This window comes from Dama dama, chromosome X (genome assembly GCF_033118175.1).
Source record: "Dama dama isolate Ldn47 chromosome X, ASM3311817v1, whole genome shotgun sequence".
In the NCBI taxonomy this organism is placed as follows: Eukaryota; Metazoa; Chordata; class Mammalia; order Artiodactyla; family Cervidae; genus Dama; species Dama dama.
This window is the reverse complement of record NC_083714.1, coordinates 36213338-36234324: the sequence shown is the minus strand read 5'-3', so window position 1 is coordinate 36234324 and position 20987 is coordinate 36213338. Positions and strand designations below refer to the sequence as shown.

The 20987-nt window shown below is 41.0% G+C and overlaps 1 protein-coding gene across 2 annotated transcripts in view; it reads left to right on the top strand.

The window, feature by feature from the left end:
• Positions 1–20987, top strand: part of GPC3 (glypican 3) — a 436510-nt gene that overhangs the window by 223899 nt on the left and 191624 nt on the right. For both annotated transcript variants that reach the window (XM_061136403.1, XM_061136404.1), the window contains one exon: positions 1266–1960. In XM_061136403.1, coding sequence (XP_060992386.1) covers positions 1266–1960 — 695 coding nt within the window. The remainder of the gene's footprint in view (positions 1–1265; positions 1961–20987) is intronic.

The window sequence follows — 20987 nt, the reverse complement described above, 5'->3', positions numbered from 1 at the left end:
AAGGGAAGAATCTAGTATGCGTGTTCTACCTTGTGAGGGATCTGGGGCAGATGGTGGTGGTACAACCTAGAGCTCACTTCTGCCACAGATGACTGAGATGTTTGGCTAAGTGATCCCAAGGAGCAGATGGAATGCAGTCTCTCTAGGTAGTCTGAAAATGGTAATACTTTGATTTTTCAAGGCTGAAATGGCATCATTTGGGGGTACATCTGTTGTGGACCTCTGTTCTTTGGAAGGAAATGAAAGAAAGTGCTAAGTTAATTTTAAAAGTCTTGGGAAACTTGATTATTTTTGTTTTTAAACTATGTCTTATTTCTTGAAAAATATATTATTGTTGTTTTCCTTTCTCTCATAAGAAATGCAGAACTCTGATTATTTGAGATAAATTGTGTCTAGAGGGCTTCAGTTTGGAGAAAATGGGATGGTGACATTATTACTTTCTCTCTCAAACCAGTGACACTAATCAGGCCTTATGCCAAGGGTTAGGGGCAGCAGATGTAATCCTGAACCCATAGTCTCTGTAGAGTGGATAAGGCTTCCAAGCCATGTGGAAGCTGAACTTACCAAGGAAGCTTAGCTATTATCCTTCCAGATGTTCAGCTTGCAAATAGGAGAGGTGTTATTTTCAGTATCAAATGTATAGATAAGTACATGCCTTGTTTTTTTCATCCTCATACCCGTTTAGGGGATAAATTCCATTTTCAGGTCTGGCAATCTGTCAGATAGCTCCGTTTAAAGTTATCTACCAAAATGATTAAATTGGTGATAGCTTTTATTCTTGGCTAAGAACTTGCCTTTCCTCCAGAGATGAACAGGCTTAAATCATTATGTCAGTTTATATAGTATATGGTTTGTTGTCAAATATTTATCTTTGTCTAAAAATGAAATGTCTTGAAATACAATTTCTTTTTAACTGAATAAATCAATGAGAGAAAAAGAATTTCTCATTTAGCCAATTTTTAATCGATATTTTTATGAGAGGCCAGAATGTTAACTGAATCCTGACTTTTGTCATTTGAAATATAATTTGTGTGTTTAAGAATTTATGTACACATCAAGGTTTGGACTTCATGTTCAGAAAGGAAAATTGATTTATAGGAACAAACAATTGCAGGAGTAGAGGCAATGCCAGAAGTAAACATGAGTCAATTATTTAAGGCAAATGGGACCTTAATCATCACAGCAATAGAGAAATCTCAAATTCAATTAAATACTGGGTTTTCATGCTTTAATTTGTGGGCATTTCTATATCTCTTATTTTACAGAGGCCTTTGAAATTGTTGTTCGCCACGCCAAGAACTACACCAACGCCATGTTCAAGAACAACTATCCGAGCCTGACCCCACAAGCTTTTGACTTTGTGGGTGAATTTTTCACTGATGTATCTCTCTACATCCTGGGTTCTGACATCAACGTGGACGACATGGTCAATGAATTGTTTGACAGCCTGTTTCCAGTCATCTATACCCAGCTAATGAACCCAGGCCTTCCAGAGTCCACCTTAGACATCAATGAGTGCCTCCGAGGGGCAAGGCGTGACCTGAAAGTGTTTGGCAATTTCCCCAAGCTTATTATGACCCAGGTTTCCAAGTCACTGCAAGTCACTAGGATCTTCCTGCAGGCCCTGAATCTTGGAATTGAAGTGATCAACACAACCGATCACCTGAAGTTCAGTAAGGACTGTGGCCGAATGCTCACCAGAATGTGGTACTGCTCTTACTGCCAGGGACTGATGATGGTTAAGCCATGTGGTGGCTACTGCAATGTGGTCATGCAGGGCTGTATGGCAGGTGTGGTGGAGATCGACAAGTACTGGAAAGAATACATCCTGTCTCTGGAAGAACTGGTGAATGGCATGTACAGAATCTATGACATGGAGAATGTACTGCTTGGTCTCTTTTCTACCATCCATGACTCCATCCAATATGTCCAGAAGAACGGAGGAAAGCTCACCACCACAGTGAGTACCATTCTACAGCTTTCCAAGGAATTGGATTCTACTGGGGGTGTGGTGGCATGGCCAGTAGCAGGGGCTGATGGAGAGAACTAAGATAAATATGGGCCAGGATGATAGAGGGCCTGAACATTCTCACAAAGCTGGGCAGTGCATTAAATCCACAAGTTATGGAGTCCAAAGCCTGGCTTTGCATTTTAGCTCCATCTACTTTCTTGTTTTCAGACCTTGGTTATGAGGCTCTGAATGAGCCTCATATTGCTGATTGATAAAATAAGGATAAAAAGAATATCTTCTTCATTGGGAGTAACATGGGTTACAGTTCTTCAGTAATTATTAGTTATTATTACCACTGCTGTTAGTTAACACAACATTCTTGACAACCCTCTGAGGTATGAGCTATTATCTCCATTTTGTAAATGAGGGGACTGAAGCTCAGGGAAACAAACTTGACCGATAGCACCCAGCTATAGTTAATGAAAGAGCCGTGATTCACAAACTGATCAGGTGTCCTTTTAATTAGGTTATCACGAGCTTCTCTGATTCTGATTTCACTCTTGTGCTCTTCATCATATATGTCTCATTACTATTTTGAGTAGTTGATTTGTGATGTTAGTTTTGATTTGCATTTTGAGTAGTGACTTTAAAAGGAGGAAACCCAGCTAGAACCCACTAACTAAAGCTACAAATGAATGAGGCAGAACATTCATATTTTCCAACAGTTGTTTTTGCAGCCTTGATTTATACCAGTGTAAGCCTGATGGTATTTGTATTGGGGTGGGACAGTGCTGTGAGGGAGCAGCTTGCTTGGTTTCAGTCAGATATTATTAGATACATTGTACCTGCTAAGCTAGGATACACACATTCAGAACCACAGGAGCACACACTTTTCAATACAGAAAAGTACAGCCAAGAGCTATCAGTTAGATCTCACTAAGGTTACAGTGACTGATTCCTGAATGTTGCCAGCTTTGTTGAAGGAGGTGGCAGAATCATCTAATACACTAGCCTTGTTGAGATCCTACCACATTTGAAGTGCTCTGCTGACCAGTTTACATAATATTATGTCGCAATAATCCATGGGATAGATCCTAATATTATCCCCATTTTACACAGGAGTAGATGAAGCCAGCTTCAGAGCTGGCTTAAGAGTAAATATTAAAAATAACTAAGGTCATGGCATCTGGCCCCATTACTGCATGGCAAATAGAAGGGGAAAAGGTGGAAGCAGTGACAGATTTCCTCTTCTTGGGCTCCAAAATCACTGTGGACAGTGAATGCAGCCATGAAATCAGAAGATGATTGCTTCTTGGCAGGAAAGCTATGACAAACCCAGACAGTGTGTTGAAAAGCAGAGACATTACTCTGCTGACAAAGGTTCATATAGTCAAGGCTACGATCTTTCCAGTGATCACGAACGGTTGTGAGAGCTGGACTGTAAAGAAGGCAGAATGCTAAAGAATTGATGCCTTCAAACTGTGGTACTGGAGAAGACTCCTGAAAGTCCCTTGAACAGCAAGGAGTTCAAACCAGTCAATCTTAGGAGAGATCAGCCCTGAATATTCACTGGAAGGACTGATGCTGAAGCTGAAACTCCAATATTGTGGTTATCTGACACTTGCAGGTGACTCATTGGAAAAGTCCCTGATGCTGGGAAAGATTAAGGGCAGAAGGAGAAGAGGGTATCAGAGGATGAGATGGCTGGACAGCATCACTGATGCAATGAATATGAACTAGGGCAAACTCTGGGAGATGGTGAGGGACAAGGAGGCCTGGTGTGCTGCAGTCCATTGGGTTGCAAAGAGTCAGACACGACAGCAAGATGAAGCTTAATGGCTCAGCTGGAAAAGAATCTGCCTGCAGCGTGGGGGACCTGGGTTTGATCCCTGGGTTGGGAAGATTCCCTGGAGAAGGGAAAGGCTACCCACTCCAGTATTCTGGCCTGGAGAATTCCATGGACTGTATAGTTCACGGGGCGCAGAGAGTCAGACACGACTGAGCGACTTTCACTTCACTTCAGAGAGCCTAAATACCTTGCCCAGACACCAAAGCTAGTTAAATGGCAGTAGGGAAACTGGGATTCCAACCCTGGCTTGTTGCCTCGCTTGATTTATGCTCTTACCTTCTATACAGTGCAACTGCTGTGTAGTCTGAACCATCGCTTACCCAGAATGTGGAGGGCAGATTGGGCCATTTAGCCCTGTCTTTAAGCTCTGCAAGTACGAAATGATAGGGGTAATTGGTTTCTTTGGCGAATTAAACTAGAAAGGAGAACAAAAAATGATGCAACCCACAGGATGGCTACTCACGGAGCTGCTCTAATTGTCCCATTCAGAATGTTAGCCATTTAAAACACATTTGCTGAGAAAATATTTTATAGTAAAATGAACAGAAATGTCCTAACGGTAGTGTTCTTCGGTGGTTAATTATTCCTCTGATTGCTTTATAATTCGAGGCCAGATTCTTGGGCCTTAAACAAAAGTAAATCTCAGAGAACTAGAAAAATGAAAAGCCGGTGCATTCATATGTTCATTTCACCTGATGTTCCTTGAGGGCCCTCTGTGTGTCCGACACAAAGCAAGAGTGCCAGGGGTGTGGCAATGTCTTCAATAAGAGGAAAAATAAGAAGATAACATTAAAGACAGAGTATGGGAGTGTTTAAAGTTTTCCTCTGATATTGGTCACTTGACAGCAACATTTTGACAACTGATATTGGTCACTTTGACAGCAACATTTTGAAAACATGTTTTCTCCTCTGGTTATTTTCAACACAGAAAAATAGGGTGGGGAGCTGGTAGTGGATTGAGTCCACTATTTTGATCAGGCTCTAGACATGAAAGTTTATTTAGTGAACATTTCTTGACTATCTGCTCTGTTCATGGCACTTTGCCAGGTGCTGGGTACTCAGTTGCCCCAGACATAGTTCTTAAATCTTTAAAAGGTCAGTTTAGCTTTGTTGACAGATGGACATGTAACTGAATAATTTTCAGCACAGTGAACATCTCACTATAATGTGAATGTTAGAAGGCCTGAAAGAGATTATCTAGTCCAGTCCCTTTGATTTACAAATGAAAAAATAAAGTTCAGAGAGGCTTGCCCACAGTTATATAGTTAGTGGAAGAGCCAGAAGTGGAGTCCAAGGTCTGCTGCTGCTACAGTCAAGCACTCTTTCCACTATACTGATCTGTCTCCCATAAGACCCTCCCAGATTTTCACTCAAAAAGCTCCATTAGGATTCTGCAAAGACATCATGAACTTAAATTGAATAGCTATTTGGAGGTGCCAAACCTGCTGTGTGTTAGGTGCACGTGGGCCCGTCTGTGTGTGTGCACACGCAGAGGGAGTACATTTCATGCCATTATCATTCAGGAAGAAAAGCCTTGGCTGTCAAGAGGTGCTCAGTGATGCAGTCAGTCCCTTTCTGTTTTGGCCATTAAGGGCCTGATTGCTCCCAGCTCCCAGCTGGTTATGAGAGCGTGAAGTCTGTCTTCCCCAGGGAATGCATAAACTAGAGCAGAAAGCGTATGTAAACTCTGCCTTGTTGCTGTTTTATGATTGCCAGCTCTAAGTAATGTATACCAAATGGTGGGGGTGGGGAATCATTGCCCAGGTGTGATCCAGCTATAACCTGTATGCACCATCAAGGGGCTGGGTCATTTATGGGTGGTGAGGGAAGTGAGAGCTGGGTGGATTGCAGAACCCTATTCCTGTTAACAAAACCACAGAATGCCCCCAAGCCTAAGCTCCTTGAAAACTACAGCATTAATGAGATTCTGCAGCAGCACCTTCACCTTCTGGCTGTGATCAAATGTGAGACCCGGCCAGTTGGTCCTGACTGAGGTTAAGTTGTGGTGAGAGACCTCTTTGAAAATCAGCTCTTCCAGAGCTCTGTTAGGACAGCATTTCTAGCTAGCTATAAGCTATGCATGAAGTCTGCCATGGGCTTACCCAATGGCTCTATGGTAAAGAATCCACCTACAATGCAGGAGCCATGAAGTCTGCCAAGCAGGGACTTTGCTCATCTACCCCAGATCATGAAGGACATTTTGGTCTTATCTAAGTGAGTGGGGCACTGTGAATTTTTTACAATTATGGCCTATTAGTGTTTTAGTTTTCCCTAAGATATTTTTCCATTCTTCAGACTACCAAGTGAAGACACGTGAGCAAATGTTAGGATGTTGTTCCTTGCTGCAGTGCAGTACTCTTTCTACAACATGTTTCTAAGTGCCAAATGGATAGTGAGTTTTTCTTAAACTTGTTTTTAAGTGCCAGGAAGTTTCATGTTATTTTTTTTAACTATTTTTTTTTTTGAAAGGATATTTAGTAATATCCTTAGGATGTCTTTTTTTTCCATTTATTTTTATTAGTTGGAGGCTAGTTACCATATTGTAGTGGTTTTTTCATGTTATTTTAACCCAAAGAAGTGAATTTAAAAAAGTGAATAAAAATAAAAATAATTGTGTATATGTGTAAGAGAGAGAGAGAATGAGAGCAGAGGTGAGAGGAAGGTAAGGAAAGAGAAAAGTTTTACTGGAAAGTATTAATGATAGGACTGTAAATAGATCCATCTTGATTCTTCATCTACATTTGTGAACTAGGTTAAATATCATGGCCCCAAGTGAGTACTGAGTAGGTCTTTAATAGTATTGGGGCATCATTTGGGTAGTATTTGAGAGTGTCACTTTAAAATTTATCGGCACATTATTGAATTCCATACCTTATGGATGTACTCAGTCCTTCAGCTGTATCTGACTCTTTGCAACCCCATGGACAGGGTTCTCCAGGCAAGAATACTGGAGCGGGGGTTGCCATTACCTTCTCCAGGGGATCTACCTGACCTAGGGATTGAACACGGGTTTCCTGCATTGCAGGCATATTCTTTACTATCTGAGCCACCAGGGAAGCCCAATAATCAGCATGTTGGATGTTTGTTGCTAATTCAGAAAGTTTCCCAAGAATCTCTATGATTGTACTAGTTTCTTTACCCCCCTAAAGTAATTGCTCATATGTCCTCACATGGCTGTTTGCACTTTTATTTTTCCATTTTTACTTATGTACTTTCTTTATTGATTCATCCCAGAGTTTCTCAGCATTAGTGTTTCCTCTACCACAATTTCATTACCTTGACTAGTTATATGCTTCATTGGATGTTGTCCAAAACTGCAACCTTTTCTACCTTCTCTGTTTCTCCCCTTCTTTCCTCACTTCAATTCAGTCGCTCAGTCATGTCCAACTCCTTGTGACCCCATGGACTCTTCCCTGTCCGTCACCAACTGCTGGAGCTTGCTCAAACTCATGTCCATCGAGTCAGTGATGCCATCCAACCATCTCATCCTCTATCAGCCCCTTCTCCTCCCAGCATCAATCTTGCCCAGCATCAGGGTCTTTTCCAATGAGTCAATTCTTCCCAACAGGTGGCCAAAGTATTGGAGCTTCAGCATCAGTCCTTTCAATGAATATTCAGGGTTGATTTCCTTTAGGACTGACTGGTTTGATCTTGCTATCCAAGGGACTCTCAAGAGTCTTCTACAACACTACAGCTCAAAAGTATCAATTCTTTGGCACTCAGTTTTCTTTATGGTCCAAATCTCATATCCATACATGACTACTGGAAAAACCATAACCTTGACTAGATGGACCTTTGTCAGCAAAGTAATGTCTCTGCTTTTTAATATGCTGTCTATGTTGGTCATAGCTTTTCTTCCAGGGAGCAAGCATCTTTTAATTTTAAGGCTGCAGTCACCATGTGCAGTGATTTTGGAGCCCCCCGCCAAAAAAAGTCTGTCACTGTTTCCATTGTTTCCCCATCTATTTGCCATGAAGTGATGGGACTGGATGTTAAGATCTTAGTTTTTTTAATGTTGAGTTTTAAGCCAGCTTTTTCACTCTCCTCTTTTACTTTCATCAAGAGGCTCTTTAGTTCCTCTTCACTTTCTGCCCTGAGGGTGGTGTCATCTGCATATCTGAGGTTATTGGTATTTCTCCCAGCAACCTTGATTCCAGCTTGTGCTTCATCCAGCCTGGCATTTCGCATGATGTTCTCTGCATATAAGTTTAATAAGCAAGGTGACAATATACAGCCTTGATGTACTCTTATCAATTTGGAACCAGTCTTTCCTCATTATGATATTCATTTTAGCACTGTCTGAAATAGCATTCATCTCAGGGAACATTTAGTGAGTGTCCAATTGTGGAGCCACTAATAGACACAGGAGGTGCAAGAAGTGGCTGGAAAGATGACAGTGACTGTTGCTGTCCTCAGAACTTGTTTGGTCAGGAGGTAGCAGAGCTGGGATTCAAAGCTGGATCTGTCGGACTCCAAAGCACATGCTTCTCACAATTTCTCTACATTGCTCTTTCAAATAGGTTCACTCTCTTCTCACCAGAATTTTCATTCCTTTCCCACAGGCTATGTGGGTCTTGATTATCTTATTTAATATCCTGTATTACTCTCTACTGTTTTTACAGCTGCACAATCATTTTGTGAATTCATTCTCCCTCCTTGGAGATTTCTCCTATAGTATTCCTCAATCAAGTACTAAAAAAACGTGAGATTTTTCGTCTTCACAACATTTAAAGGCACAGAATAGTTTCTAGGGGAAGAATGAATGTTTTTGTAGGTGATAGAAGACCCAGTCACATGGTGAAATGACTCTCCCTAGAATCTGTATGGACTGTGCCAACGATGAGGTATGGATTATCTTGCAGCTGCAGTGTTTGGAGTCTGCCTGTTGGATCAACATACAGTTTTTAATGCATTTGTCTTTGATTCTGGACCTCAGTACACCCAGGTCTCCATTATGGAGTCTCCTTAATATTAGTAATACTGCCTACTGAGTACCTAACATATTCCAGTATTCAGGTATATCCATTTTCTTAGGTAGAATTTCTGAAGGTATCTTCAGTGAAGTCGGTATTTATTTATGTGTGCTAGGAAGCTCTGGGGAAGATTCTCCGTTGATCCTCAATAATAATTCATTCTATCAAATTCTTATATTTTGCTGTCTATGTGAGTGACTGTAGCTCATCAGAATTTCCAAGATTAGCCCTACGCTTTTGAAGGCTGAGGTTATTTCTCAGGTGTCAGAATGTCAGTGTTTTTCTCCTCACGCCATCACTTTGGACTTTCATTTTTTAGTCTCATATAGAGATACCTTGTCTGAATTCATACAAGCTGTTGTCAGTAGCAAGTGATTTCAAAGTGATAAAAACAAGTGAATGGCTCACTGCCTAATTACTGTCTGCAGGTCAGCATCTAGAACTGTGGTAGGCAGCTTTATTTGCATGAGGTCCATTTCTGGAGAGAGAAAAATGTTTACAGGATGACATCTTTTTTTCGTTCACAATAAAAATAGCTTTAGTGATTCCCATGGGGAAAATATATAGTTTTAAAACATAGAGTACCTATTTATTGACAGGCCAAATACAAATGACAAAATCTACATCACTTTCAGGCACCTAATGTTAATTTCGGTACAAGTTTCAAACAGTGGTCACACAGGGAAGCTCTTTATAGTGCTTCATCTTGAAATTATGTATATTATGGGTCATAGTAGGGAATCCAATGGGCTCCTCACAAATCTAGAATTACTTGCCTTTACCTTGGCAAGAGTGGCAGTGTGATTATATGTTCTGAATCTTTTGAAAGAAGTCTTCCCCCCTTGCTGTGGTCTCTGGACTAATGTGGTAAGAAAATGTCCTCAAGAACTGTGAAACATCTGAGATTTTTACCCTGGTTGCAAACTAACAAGTTACCCAGCCAGTTTCATGGATGCTGGATAAGGACAGGAGCCTCTGGCTCAGAGATGCAGCAGTTTCCTTCTCACAACGAGAGCAGTAGCCAGAGTATCATCATTTGTGCCAGGTCCCCAAGCCCCAGCTCCCACGGGGAAAGGCAAAGAGGACCAGATGACTCCTACGCACACATTGAGGTGCATTACAGGAGAGGAGGCTTGAGCTTCAGTTTAGTCACTCAGTCGTGTCCGATTCTTTGCAACCCCATGGACTGCAGCACACCAGGCCTCCCTGTCCATCACCAACTCCTGGAGCTTACACAAACTCATATCCATTTAGTCAGTGATGCCATCCAACCATCTCATCCTCTGTCAGCCCCTTCCCCTGCTACCTTCAATCTTTCCCAGCAGCAGGGTCTTTTCAAATGAGTTAGCTCTTTGCATCAGATGGCCAAAGTATTGGAGTTTCAGCTTCAATATCAGTCCTTCCAATGAATATTCAGGACTGATTTCCTTTAGGATGGACTGGTTTGATCTCCTTGCAGTCCAAGGGACTCTCAAGAGTCTTCTCCAACATCACAGTTCAAAAGCATCAATTCCTCAGCACTCAGCTTTCTTTATAGTCCAGCTCTCACATCCATACACGACTACTGAAAAAACCATAGCCTTGACTAGACGGACTTTGTTGACAAAGTAATGTCTCTGCTTTTTAATATGCTGTCTAGGTTGGTCATAACTTTCCTTCCAAGGAGTAAGCGTCTTTTAATTTCATGGCTGCAGTCACCATTTGCAGTGATTTTGGAGCCCAAAAATATAAAGTCTGTCACTTTTTCTATTGCTTCGTCATTTACTTGCCATGAAGTGATGGGACTGGATGCCGTGATCTTCATTTTCTGAATGTTGAGTTTTAAGCCAACCTTTTCACTCTCCTCTTTCACTTTCATCAAGAGACTGTTTAGTTCTTCTTCCCTTTCTGCCATAAGGGTGGTATCATCTGCATATCTGAGGTTATTGATATTTCTCCCAGCAATCTTTTTTTTAATTTATTTATTTTAATTGGAGACTAATTACTTTACAATATTGTGGTGGTTTTTGCCATACATTCACATGAATCAGCCGTGGGTGTACATGTGTTCCCTATCCTGAACCTCCCTCCCCATCCCATCCCTCAGGGTCATCCCACTGCACTAGCCCTGAGCACCCTGTCTCATGCATTAAACCTGGACTGGTGATCTATTTCACATAATATACATGTTTCAATGCTTTTCTCTCAAATAATCCCACCCTCGCCTTCTCCCACAGAGTCCAAAAGTCTGTTCTTTACATCTGTGTCTCTTTTGCTGTCTGGCATATAGGGTCATCATTATCATCTTTCTAAATTCCATATGTATGTGTTAATATACTGTATTGGTGTTTTTCTTTCTGACTTACTTCGCTCTTTATAATAGGCTCTAGTTTCATCCATCTCATTAGAACTGATTCAAATGCATTCTTTTTAATAGCCAAGTAATATTCCATTGTGTATATGTACCACAGCTTTCTTATCCATTCGTCTGCTGATGGACATCTAGGTTGCTTCCATATCCTGGCTATTGTAAGCAGTGCTGCAATTAGCATCGTCTCCCTGCAGTCTTGATTCCAGCTTGTGCTTCATCCAGCCCAGCATTTCTCATGATGTACTCTGCATATAAGTTAAATAAGCACAGTGACAATATACAGCCTTGATCTACTCCTTTCCCAATTTGTAACCAGCCTGTTGTTCCATGTCCAGTTCTAACTGTTGCTTCCTGACCTGCATATAGACTTCTCAAGAGGCAGGTCAGGTGGTCTGGTATTCCCATCTCTTTAAGAATTTTCCATAGTTTGTGGTGATCCACACAGTCAAAGGCTTTGACATAGTCAATAAAGCAGAAATAGATGTTTTTTTTAGGAACTCTGTTGCTTTTTTTGTGATCCAATGGCAATTTGATCTCTGGTTCCTCTGCCTTTTCTAAAACCAGCTTGAACATCTGGAAGTTCATGGTTCACGTATTACTGAAGCCTGGCTTGGAGAATTTTGAGCATTACTTTACTAGAGTGTGAGATGAGTGCAATTGTGCGGTAGTTTGAGCATTCTTTGGGATTGCCTTTCTTAGGGATTGGAATGAAAACAGACCTTTTCCAGTCCTGTGGCCACTGCTGAGTTTTCCAAATTTGCTGGCATATTGAGGGCAGCACTTTCACAGCATCATCTTTCAGGATTTGAAATAGCTCAGCTGGAATTCCATCACCTCCACTAGCTTTGTTCGTAGTGATGCTTCCTAAGGCCTACTTGACTTCACATTCCAGGATATCTGGCTCTAGGTGAGTGATCACACCATCGTGATCATCTGGGTCGTGAAGATATTTTTTGTATAGTTCTTCTGTGTACTCTTGCCACCTCTTCTTAGTATCTTCTGCTTCTGTTAGGTCCATACCATTTCTGTCCTTTATCGAACCCATCTTTGCCTGAAATGTTCCCTTGGTATCTCTAATTTTCTTGAAGAGATCTCTAGTCTTTCCCATTCTGTTGTTTTCCTCTATTTCTTTGCACTGATCACTGAGGAAGGCTTTCTTATCTCTCCTTGCTATTCTTTGAACTCTGCATTCAAATGGGTATATCTTTCCTTTTCCTTTGCTTTTTGCTTCTCTTCTTTTCACAGCTATTTGTAAGGCCTCCTCAGACAACCATTTAGCTTTTTTTGCATTTCATTTTCTTGGGGATGGTCTTGATCTCACTGCCTCCTGTACAATGTCACAAACCTCTGTCCATAGTTCATCAAACACTCTGTCTATCAGATCTAATCCTTTGAATCTATTTCTCATTTCCACTGTATAATCATAAAGGATTTGATTTAGGTCATACCTGAATGGTCTGGTGGTTTTCCCTACTTTCTTCAATTTCAGTCTGAATTTGGCAATAAGGAGTTCATGGTCTGAGGCACAGTCAGCTTCTGGTCTTGTTTTTGCTGACTGTATAGAGCTTCTCCATGTTTGGCTGCAAAGAATATAATCAATCTGATTTTGGTATAACCATCTGGTGATGTCCATGTGTAGAGTCTTCTCTTGTGTTGTTGGAAGAGGGTGTTTGCTATGACCAGTGTGTTCTCTTGGCAAAACTCTATTAGCCTTTGCCCTGCTTCATTCTGTACTCCAAGGCCAAATTTGCCTGTTACTCCAGGTGTTTCTTGACTTCCTACTTTTGCATTCCAGTCCCCTATAATGAAAAGGAAATCTTTTTTGGGTGTTAGTTCTAGAAGGTCTTGTAGGTCTTCATAGAACCCTTCAACTTCAGCTTCTTCAGCATAACTGATCAGGGCATAGACTTGGATTACCATGAATATTGAATGGTTTACCTTGGAACCAAACAGAGATCATTCTTTCATTTTTTAGATTGCATCCAAGTACTGCATTTCAGACTCTTTTGTTGACTATGATGGCTACTCCATTTCTTCTAAGGGATTCTTGCCCACAGTAGTAGATATAATGATCATCTGAGTTAAATTCACCCATCCAAGTCCATTTTAATTCGCTTATTCCTAAAATGTCAACATTCAGTCTTGCCATCTCTTGTTTGACCAATTCCAATTTGCCTTGATTCATGGACCAAACATTCCAGGTTCCTATGCAATATTTCTCTTTACAGCATCGGACTTTGCTTCTATCCCCAGTCACATCCACAACTGGGTGTTGTTTTTGCTTTGGCTCCGTCTCTTCATTCTTTCTGGAGTTATTTCTCCACTGGTCTCCAGTAGCATATTGGGCACCTACTGACCTGGGGAGTTCATCTTTCAGTGTCCTACCTTTTTGCTTTTTCACACTGTTCATGGGGTTCTCAAGGCAAGAATACTGAAGTGGTTTGCCATTCCCTTCTCCAGTGGACCACATTCTGTCAGAACTCTCCACCATGACCCATCTGTCTTGGGTGGCCCTACACGGCATGGCTCATAGTTTCATTGAGTTAGACAAGGCTGTGGTCCATGTGATCAGATTGGTTAGTTTCCTGTGATTGTGGTTTTCAGTCTGTCTGCCCTCTGATGGAGAAGGATAAGAGGCTTATGGCAGCTTCCTGATGGGAGAGACTGAATGAGGGGGAAACTGGGTCTTGTTCTGATGGGCGGGGCCATGCTCAGTAAATCTTTAATCCAATTTTCTGTTGGTGGGTTGAGCTGTGTTCCCTCACACAAACTTTTAGGGATCTCCAATCTTTTCTAATAGATACTAAGACTGTCCACTGCTTTCTCTGACAGAGACACCATTACTATCTTCCAAGACTATCTGCTATAGAAAGATACTTGATACAAATAGTCTGGGGGTGGGGAGGGATGTGCCTCTGTTTATAAGACATGCAGAAACACAAGAGGACCATGGAGAATTGTCTTGCAACACATGAGTCCCCCAACCTTGGATGGCTGCCAAAACTTCTCAAGTTCATGATGCTTCTGGAGGGTCTGTCAAGGAAATAAGAAGTTGCTCAGAGACAGTTAGCTCAGCCTTGACTGGGTAGTCAGAAGGCTGGACCTGTGCCAACTGTCGGAGGCTAGCAGAAGGAACATTGAGGAATAGACGGCGGCTGTTTTCTCAGCTCTTCAGAGAATCCTTTAAAAAGTATAAATGGGGCATTTGAGTAGTTGCCTCTGGTTAGGAGTAAATTCGCCACTTTGGGCCTCCACCTACTTACTACTCGATTGCTGTCTTTTGCAGTCTCCAAGCTCTTGTTTCCTTTCTTGCTTGTTCAGGCTCTGGGTCTGGGAGTTTTGCGTTGCTAAGTAGCTTGCCTGAGAGTTTTCTCTTTTACTGCAGTTCTATGATGAAGCAAGTGATAACCACAGAGTAGTAAGCAGATGCTTATCCACGTCTGTGGGATTGCTGTGGAGGACAGATCTTTGCTTGGAATCAATTCAGAAAGGTTAGAAAGTCAGGAATATTTGTTCAAGTGGGCAGAAGTCTAGGAAAGCCTCACTGATGACCTGATATTCAGAGAATCCATATGTTCCCATGATGAGAATGAGGGAATCCAAAATGCCTTTTTAATGTTGGGTAGCCCGGGAATCAGAGCAGAGGGAAAGCAGCCTTCTATCTGGTGAGGGTAGTAAAGCTCTCGAATACTTGCTTTTCTTTTTTTTAATTGCAAAACCTTAAACACCTCAGAAAACATGGAGTCATGTACACAGTGTGATTCCTCTGATTCTTTTTTATGCACTTGGAATAATGTTACTGTTGGCAACTGTAAGGCTACATCATTCACTCACAGTAGTGCTGCAGATGGCCTCTGCTATGCATTTTGCTGTGTTTCTCAGGTCTCAGGCAGAAAATGCTTTCTACTTGGCCCATTTCTTAAAGGGCTGTCCCTTCACCCCCACATTAAAAATTAAGCATGTATTATGAACATCACAGAAGCATTTTTAAATGAACTTACACTGTAGTATAGTAATTTCCTCCAGGGAAGGGGTAGTTATAATATTTGCTGTAATAAAGAATTTCACAAACGGCCACAGTGACAGAATTTGGGGCAGATTTCTTCCAGTGTGTTACAACCTTCATAAGATAAAACACAAACTTTCATCATCACCAGCAGCCACAACTTTCTGAGTCCTGGTACTGGGTACTGTTCTAGGTCTTTCTGTTTGCCATTATTTTCCTTACTGGGGAGACTGCTAATAGAGTAAGACAAATAACCTTTGTTTTGGTGAAGGTACAGAGTTTTTAATGTCCCTTTGGGGATAGGGATTCAGAATGCATCAGTAGTAGTCTAGTGTTAGTCACTCAGTTGTGTCTGACTCTTTGTGACCCCATGGACTGTAGCCTGCCAGGCTCCTCTGTCCATGGGGATTCTCCAGGCAAGAACACTGGAGTGGGTTACCATTCCTTTCTCCGGTGGATCTTCCTGACCCGGGGACCGAACCCAGGTCTTCTGCATGGCAGGAAGATTCTTTATCATCTGAGCTACAGGGAATGCATCAGACTTCTCAAAAGGAATGCTAGAATGGGCATGAGGGATCTTACTGGGGAGATGAAAATGTTGCCAAACAGGTTTGTCATGGTCGCACAACTTCATAAATTTAGTAAAAATCATTAAATTGTACACTTGAAATGGGCTAATTGTGTAAATCCAAAATTACACCTGAATAACATTGTGGAAAGAAGGACTTTGTAAAATTGAAAAACTGTAGAATTAACATATAAAGCATTTCAAATACAACAATGTATCAGCATATTATAAAACACCTAGTAAAATGACACATGTGTGAGTATTAATCATATCATTCCAATAAAGTACTCTCCTGAAAGACTTTAGCCCTTTTATCCCAGTTGCCCGGCCTCAACCCCTGACCACCCTCTCTTCTAGGTCTATAAAGTAAACAAAAACAAGTAAAAGCAGTACTAGAAACTAGAAGGTAAAAAAAAATGTTTCTTTGGGAAGTGCACCTTCCATCAAGGTGGCTTTCTTGTTTTATATGGAGGGGGAGTGGGAGGTGGGGGAGGGTTGAGTCTGACTTCCTATTGCCCAAATTCAAATCCTTTCTGAAGAACATTCAGAAAGTGAATTAATTTTTCCTATTTTTCATTCCACTCAGAATGCCTAAAACAGATAAAGTAGGAAACAGAGTCATTATATTTGGGTGCTGTCTATTATCATTTACTGACTGAGAGTCTATCTAAGCCTTTCTGCTTTTTGCAGATAATTAATTTTGTTCCTAAATGTAGGAAAGAGTGATTGTAATCAGTATGTTTGTACTTTCAGCCACAAATAGAGCCCATCACAGATATGCAGTCCAAATAAACCTCATAAAATATGCAGCCCAAGCAATGCTTGAAGTGAATGTTGTATCTTTTTTTTTTTCCAAAGAAAAAATTTAAATGTATGGTTTTTAAAAGCCGTTCTTGGTATTCTTGTGTAGTTAGTAGATGAACCTCTCTTTTTCTAACTCAAACCTACACTTTGAATTATTTTTATCATTAAATTTCATGAAGTAGAGCTGAAAGAGACTTTGATTTGGCCCAGAAATCACCTTGTCAGCATACACATATCTCTGAGTTCTGGGTGCAGGTTGCTCTTATGCTTCTAGAAAATTATGAATAATCAGATCTAAGTTCAAGCCTCAGGTTCATTCGATAAAACCTAAGAGCGTAACATTTGTGAATGAAGTTGAAGTCCCCTAAACCCTCCTGAAAGACTTTAGCCCTTTTTCCCCAGTTGCCTGGCCTCTACCTCTGACCACCCTCTCTTCTAAACCTATCCCTCTTCCCTCTTCTTCAAAATTATACCTTTCTCAGTGTCTTGTTCATTCAGGGCCTGCATTTGGTTTAAAATTATGTTTAATCACGGTTTAGTCATCACAGGAAGTCCATTTCTACTTTTGCTAGTTCTCTAATGTGTTCCCTCTCCTGAGACAAACCCACTTCACTTAACAAAATTTTATATCACCAGAAAACTCTTCAAAGGGGTTTTTAAGGCTGGAGATCTCGGTCACCGTGACACAGCTGTAGGGGGACCATTTAAATGTGTGAGAGACCCTTCAGTGCTTCTGAAATCACCTGCTATGCATCGTACAGGGGAAATAACATCAGTTCAGGAATCAGAATACTGATATAGAGTCTATGCCTTGCGCTACCACAGGAGACTGGTGTTGGAAAAGCAACTTAATTTGTACGGTGAAGAATGGAATGACGATGAAAGTGATTATTTATTAAGCACTTGCCATGTGCCACACATAGTTCTAAGCCCTTTACGTGGATTAACTCATTTAATGTTTGTGACAATCCCGACAAGGAAGGAAAAATTATCCTTAGTGCCATTTTTCCAGATTAAAGAACTGAGGCAGAAAGACTGAGAAGTAGGTGACAGCTACAAGATTGCTTTCTCCTGCAGGAGCTTCGTAGGGTCTTCTCTTGCCCAGAGCCACAACCAGTCTTCGAGTGTGAAAGTGGAGCCTGGCTCCCTCTGCAGGTGGACACAAGATGACTTATTTGGTAGAAATGAGGCAGAATGTGGAGCCAGGGAATTGCTAAGGGTCTTTCATTCCTGCCTGCTCTCTGTTATCATTCATCCTGTTTCCTATATGTGGCCTTGAAAACAGCATGGAAACCATTTTTATGGGCTTAGCTTTTATTCTCTGCATTTCTCATACTTAAATAAATCCTAATTAGATTTTTCTAAATCTGTTTAGAGCTCAGACTTCCCCCCAGGATCAGGGTCTATTCCATTTACCCTTTAAAAGAATCCATTTTTCTATTCTACCCAAAGCAATCTATAGATTCAATGCAATCCCTATCAAGCTACCAACAGTATTTTTCACAGAACTAGACCAAATAATTTCACAATTTGTATGGAAATACAAAAAACCTCGAATAGCCAAAGTAATCTTGAGAAAGAAGAATGGAACTGGAGGAATCAACCTGCCTGACTTCAGACTATACTACAAAGCCACAGTCATCAAGACAGTATGGTACTGGCACAAAGACAGAAATATAGATCAATGGAACAGAATAGAAAGCCCAGAGATAAATCCACGAACCTATGGACACCTTATCTTTGACAAAGGAGGCAAGGATATACAATGGAAAAAAGACAACCTCTTTAACAAGTGGTGCTGGGAAAGCTGGTCAACCTCTTGTAAAAGAATGAAACTAGAACACTTTCTAACACCATACACAAAAATAAACTCAAAATGGATTAAAGATCTAAATGTAAGACCAGAAACTATAAAACTCCTAGAGGAGAACATAGGCAAAACACTCTCCGACATAAATCACAGCAAGATCCTCTATGACCCACCTCCTAGAATATTGGAAATAAAAGCAAAACTAAACAAATGGGACCTAATGAAACTTAAAAGCTTTTGCACAACAAAGGAAACTATAAGTAAGGTGAAAAGACAGCCCTCATATTGGGAGAAAATAATAGCAAATGAAGCAACAGACAAAGGATTAATCTCAAAAATATACAAGCAACTCCTGAAGCTCAATTCCAGAAAAATAAATGACCCAATCAAAAAATGGGCCAAAGAACTAAACAGACATTTCTCCAAAGAAGACATACAGATGGCTAACAAACACATGAAAAGATGCTCAACATCACTCATTATCAGAGAAATGCAAATCAAAACCACAATGAGGTACCATTACACGCCAGTCAGGATGGCTGCTATCCAAAAGTCTACAAGCAATAAATGCTGGAGAGGGTGTGGAGAAAAGGGAACCCTCTTACACTGTTGGTGGGAATGCAAACTAGTACAGCCACTATGGAGAACAGTGTGGAGATTCCTTAAAAAATTGGAAATAGAACTGCCATATGACCCAGCAATCCCACTTCTGGGCATACACACTGAGGAAACCAGATCTGAAAGAGACACGTGCACCCCAATGTTCATCGCAGATCACCAGCCCAGGTGGGATGCATGAGACAAGTGCTCGGGCCTGGTGCACTGGGAAGACCCAGAGGAATCGGGTGGAGAGGGAGGTGGGAGGGGGTATCGGGATGGGGAATACGTGTAAATCTATTGCTGATTCATGTCAATGTATGACAAAACCCACTGAAAAAATAAATAAATTAATTAATTTAAAAAAATCAATTTTTGATAAGCTTAGGTTTAAGAGATACTTTGAAAGATAATGACACTTAAGGTTCCCCCCTTTCAGATCAGAAATCCAATGAAATGCTAAGTTCTTTGCCTTTCTTATTATTCATTAAACCCTGCAATGATCTCTTTCCAAACAGGAAAAGGGATTCCAAAGTAATTGGGTTTCTGATTTACTCTACTGCCCCATTCTGCTGAACAATTCTTAATGTAAAGTGAACAGGTTTCTTGACTATAGCAACCTCCTAGCAGATTTTTGTTTTTTTAATTATGAACACTTTATATTACCCATGGACAGTCTCTTCACAAGTTTTCTAGACAAAGTACTGTGGACAAAAGAGCAAGAAACTAAATTAGTGCCTTTACTCTGATTAAAAATAAAACAGTAATTGTGATAAATTGTCATAATCAAACTTGACAGATGGAAGCTATAGAGTGTGTGTTATATTTCCTTCCAGCATGAAAAGGATAGTAACAAGCCCCGGACCACAGAGGGTGAAAAGAATAACAGTCTTTATGGGAAGGTTTCCCTCACACATCTGTGTTTATCAAGTTTTAAAGTCTGTTTCTTCCTCCATCATTTCTTCTGAATCTGTAATCCATTGATTTAAAAAAAAATTAATGCATGACTAAAACTGCTCTACTGTGAAAAGCCCCATTCAGAATTGTCTCAGCTTTGGTTATCATTGACCAAAGACTCTTTAAGAAATCAGGGATAATAAATTGCAACATTCATTTTAATGGCACCATAGAGATTTTTAAGAGCAAAGCTTTCAAGATGGAAAGCCAGGTCAATACCTTACACAGGAATGGGCCAGCCTGGTATTGCAAGGAGCAGGGTAAAAAAAGGTGCTGTGATGTAGTAGAAGGAACACAGGCTTCAGGAAATATGGTGTGAATCTGCTCAGCCAGCCTTTATCTTAGTGACACTGGGCATAGTGTATAATCTCCCTATTCTTAGTTGCATCATCTGTAAGATGGGGAGGAAAATGCCAACCTCTTAGAACTATTATGCAAATTAGCAGTGATGCCTAGCACCTAGTAGCACTGTAAAATCTGACATGTAACATGATCAATTTCACATCTGTGGTAGCAAGTGGCCTTTTCTTCCTAGGTCTTTCCTCACATGGGGGCATTCATCTTTGGGATCCTCTCATTAGCAACACCATCATTGATAAATATTTACCAAGCTCTTGTGACAAAAACCCTATGACAGAAGCTGGTAGCACAAATATTAGGCTGCTGTTCAACAGGTGAAACCAGTTGGGTTGGAGCAGAATTTCAGGATTCTTTTCCTAACACTAGGCTAGCTCTTTCAGGTGAGGTTGCTTTTCTAGGTACTCCACATGTCTCCTGAGGACTTGAAGTTCCTACAGGGCTTTTCATTCAGAGTTTGGTTTGTTTGTTTGTTTGTTTTTTGGCTGTGCTGGGTCTTCGTTGGTGCACAGGCTTTTTTCTTTAGTTGTGGCGAGTGGGGATTGCCCTCTAGTTGTGGGGCACAGGTTGCTTATTGCAGTGGCTTCTCTTGTTGGGGAGCACAGGCTCTAGAGTGCATGGGCTTCAGTAGTTGTGGTGCCCAGGCTCCAGAACACTGGCTCAGGAGTTGTGGCATTTGGACTTAACTGCTCCATGGCATGTGGAATCCTCCCAGACCACAGATCGGACCCATGTTCTCTGCATTGGCAGGCAGACTCCTCTCCA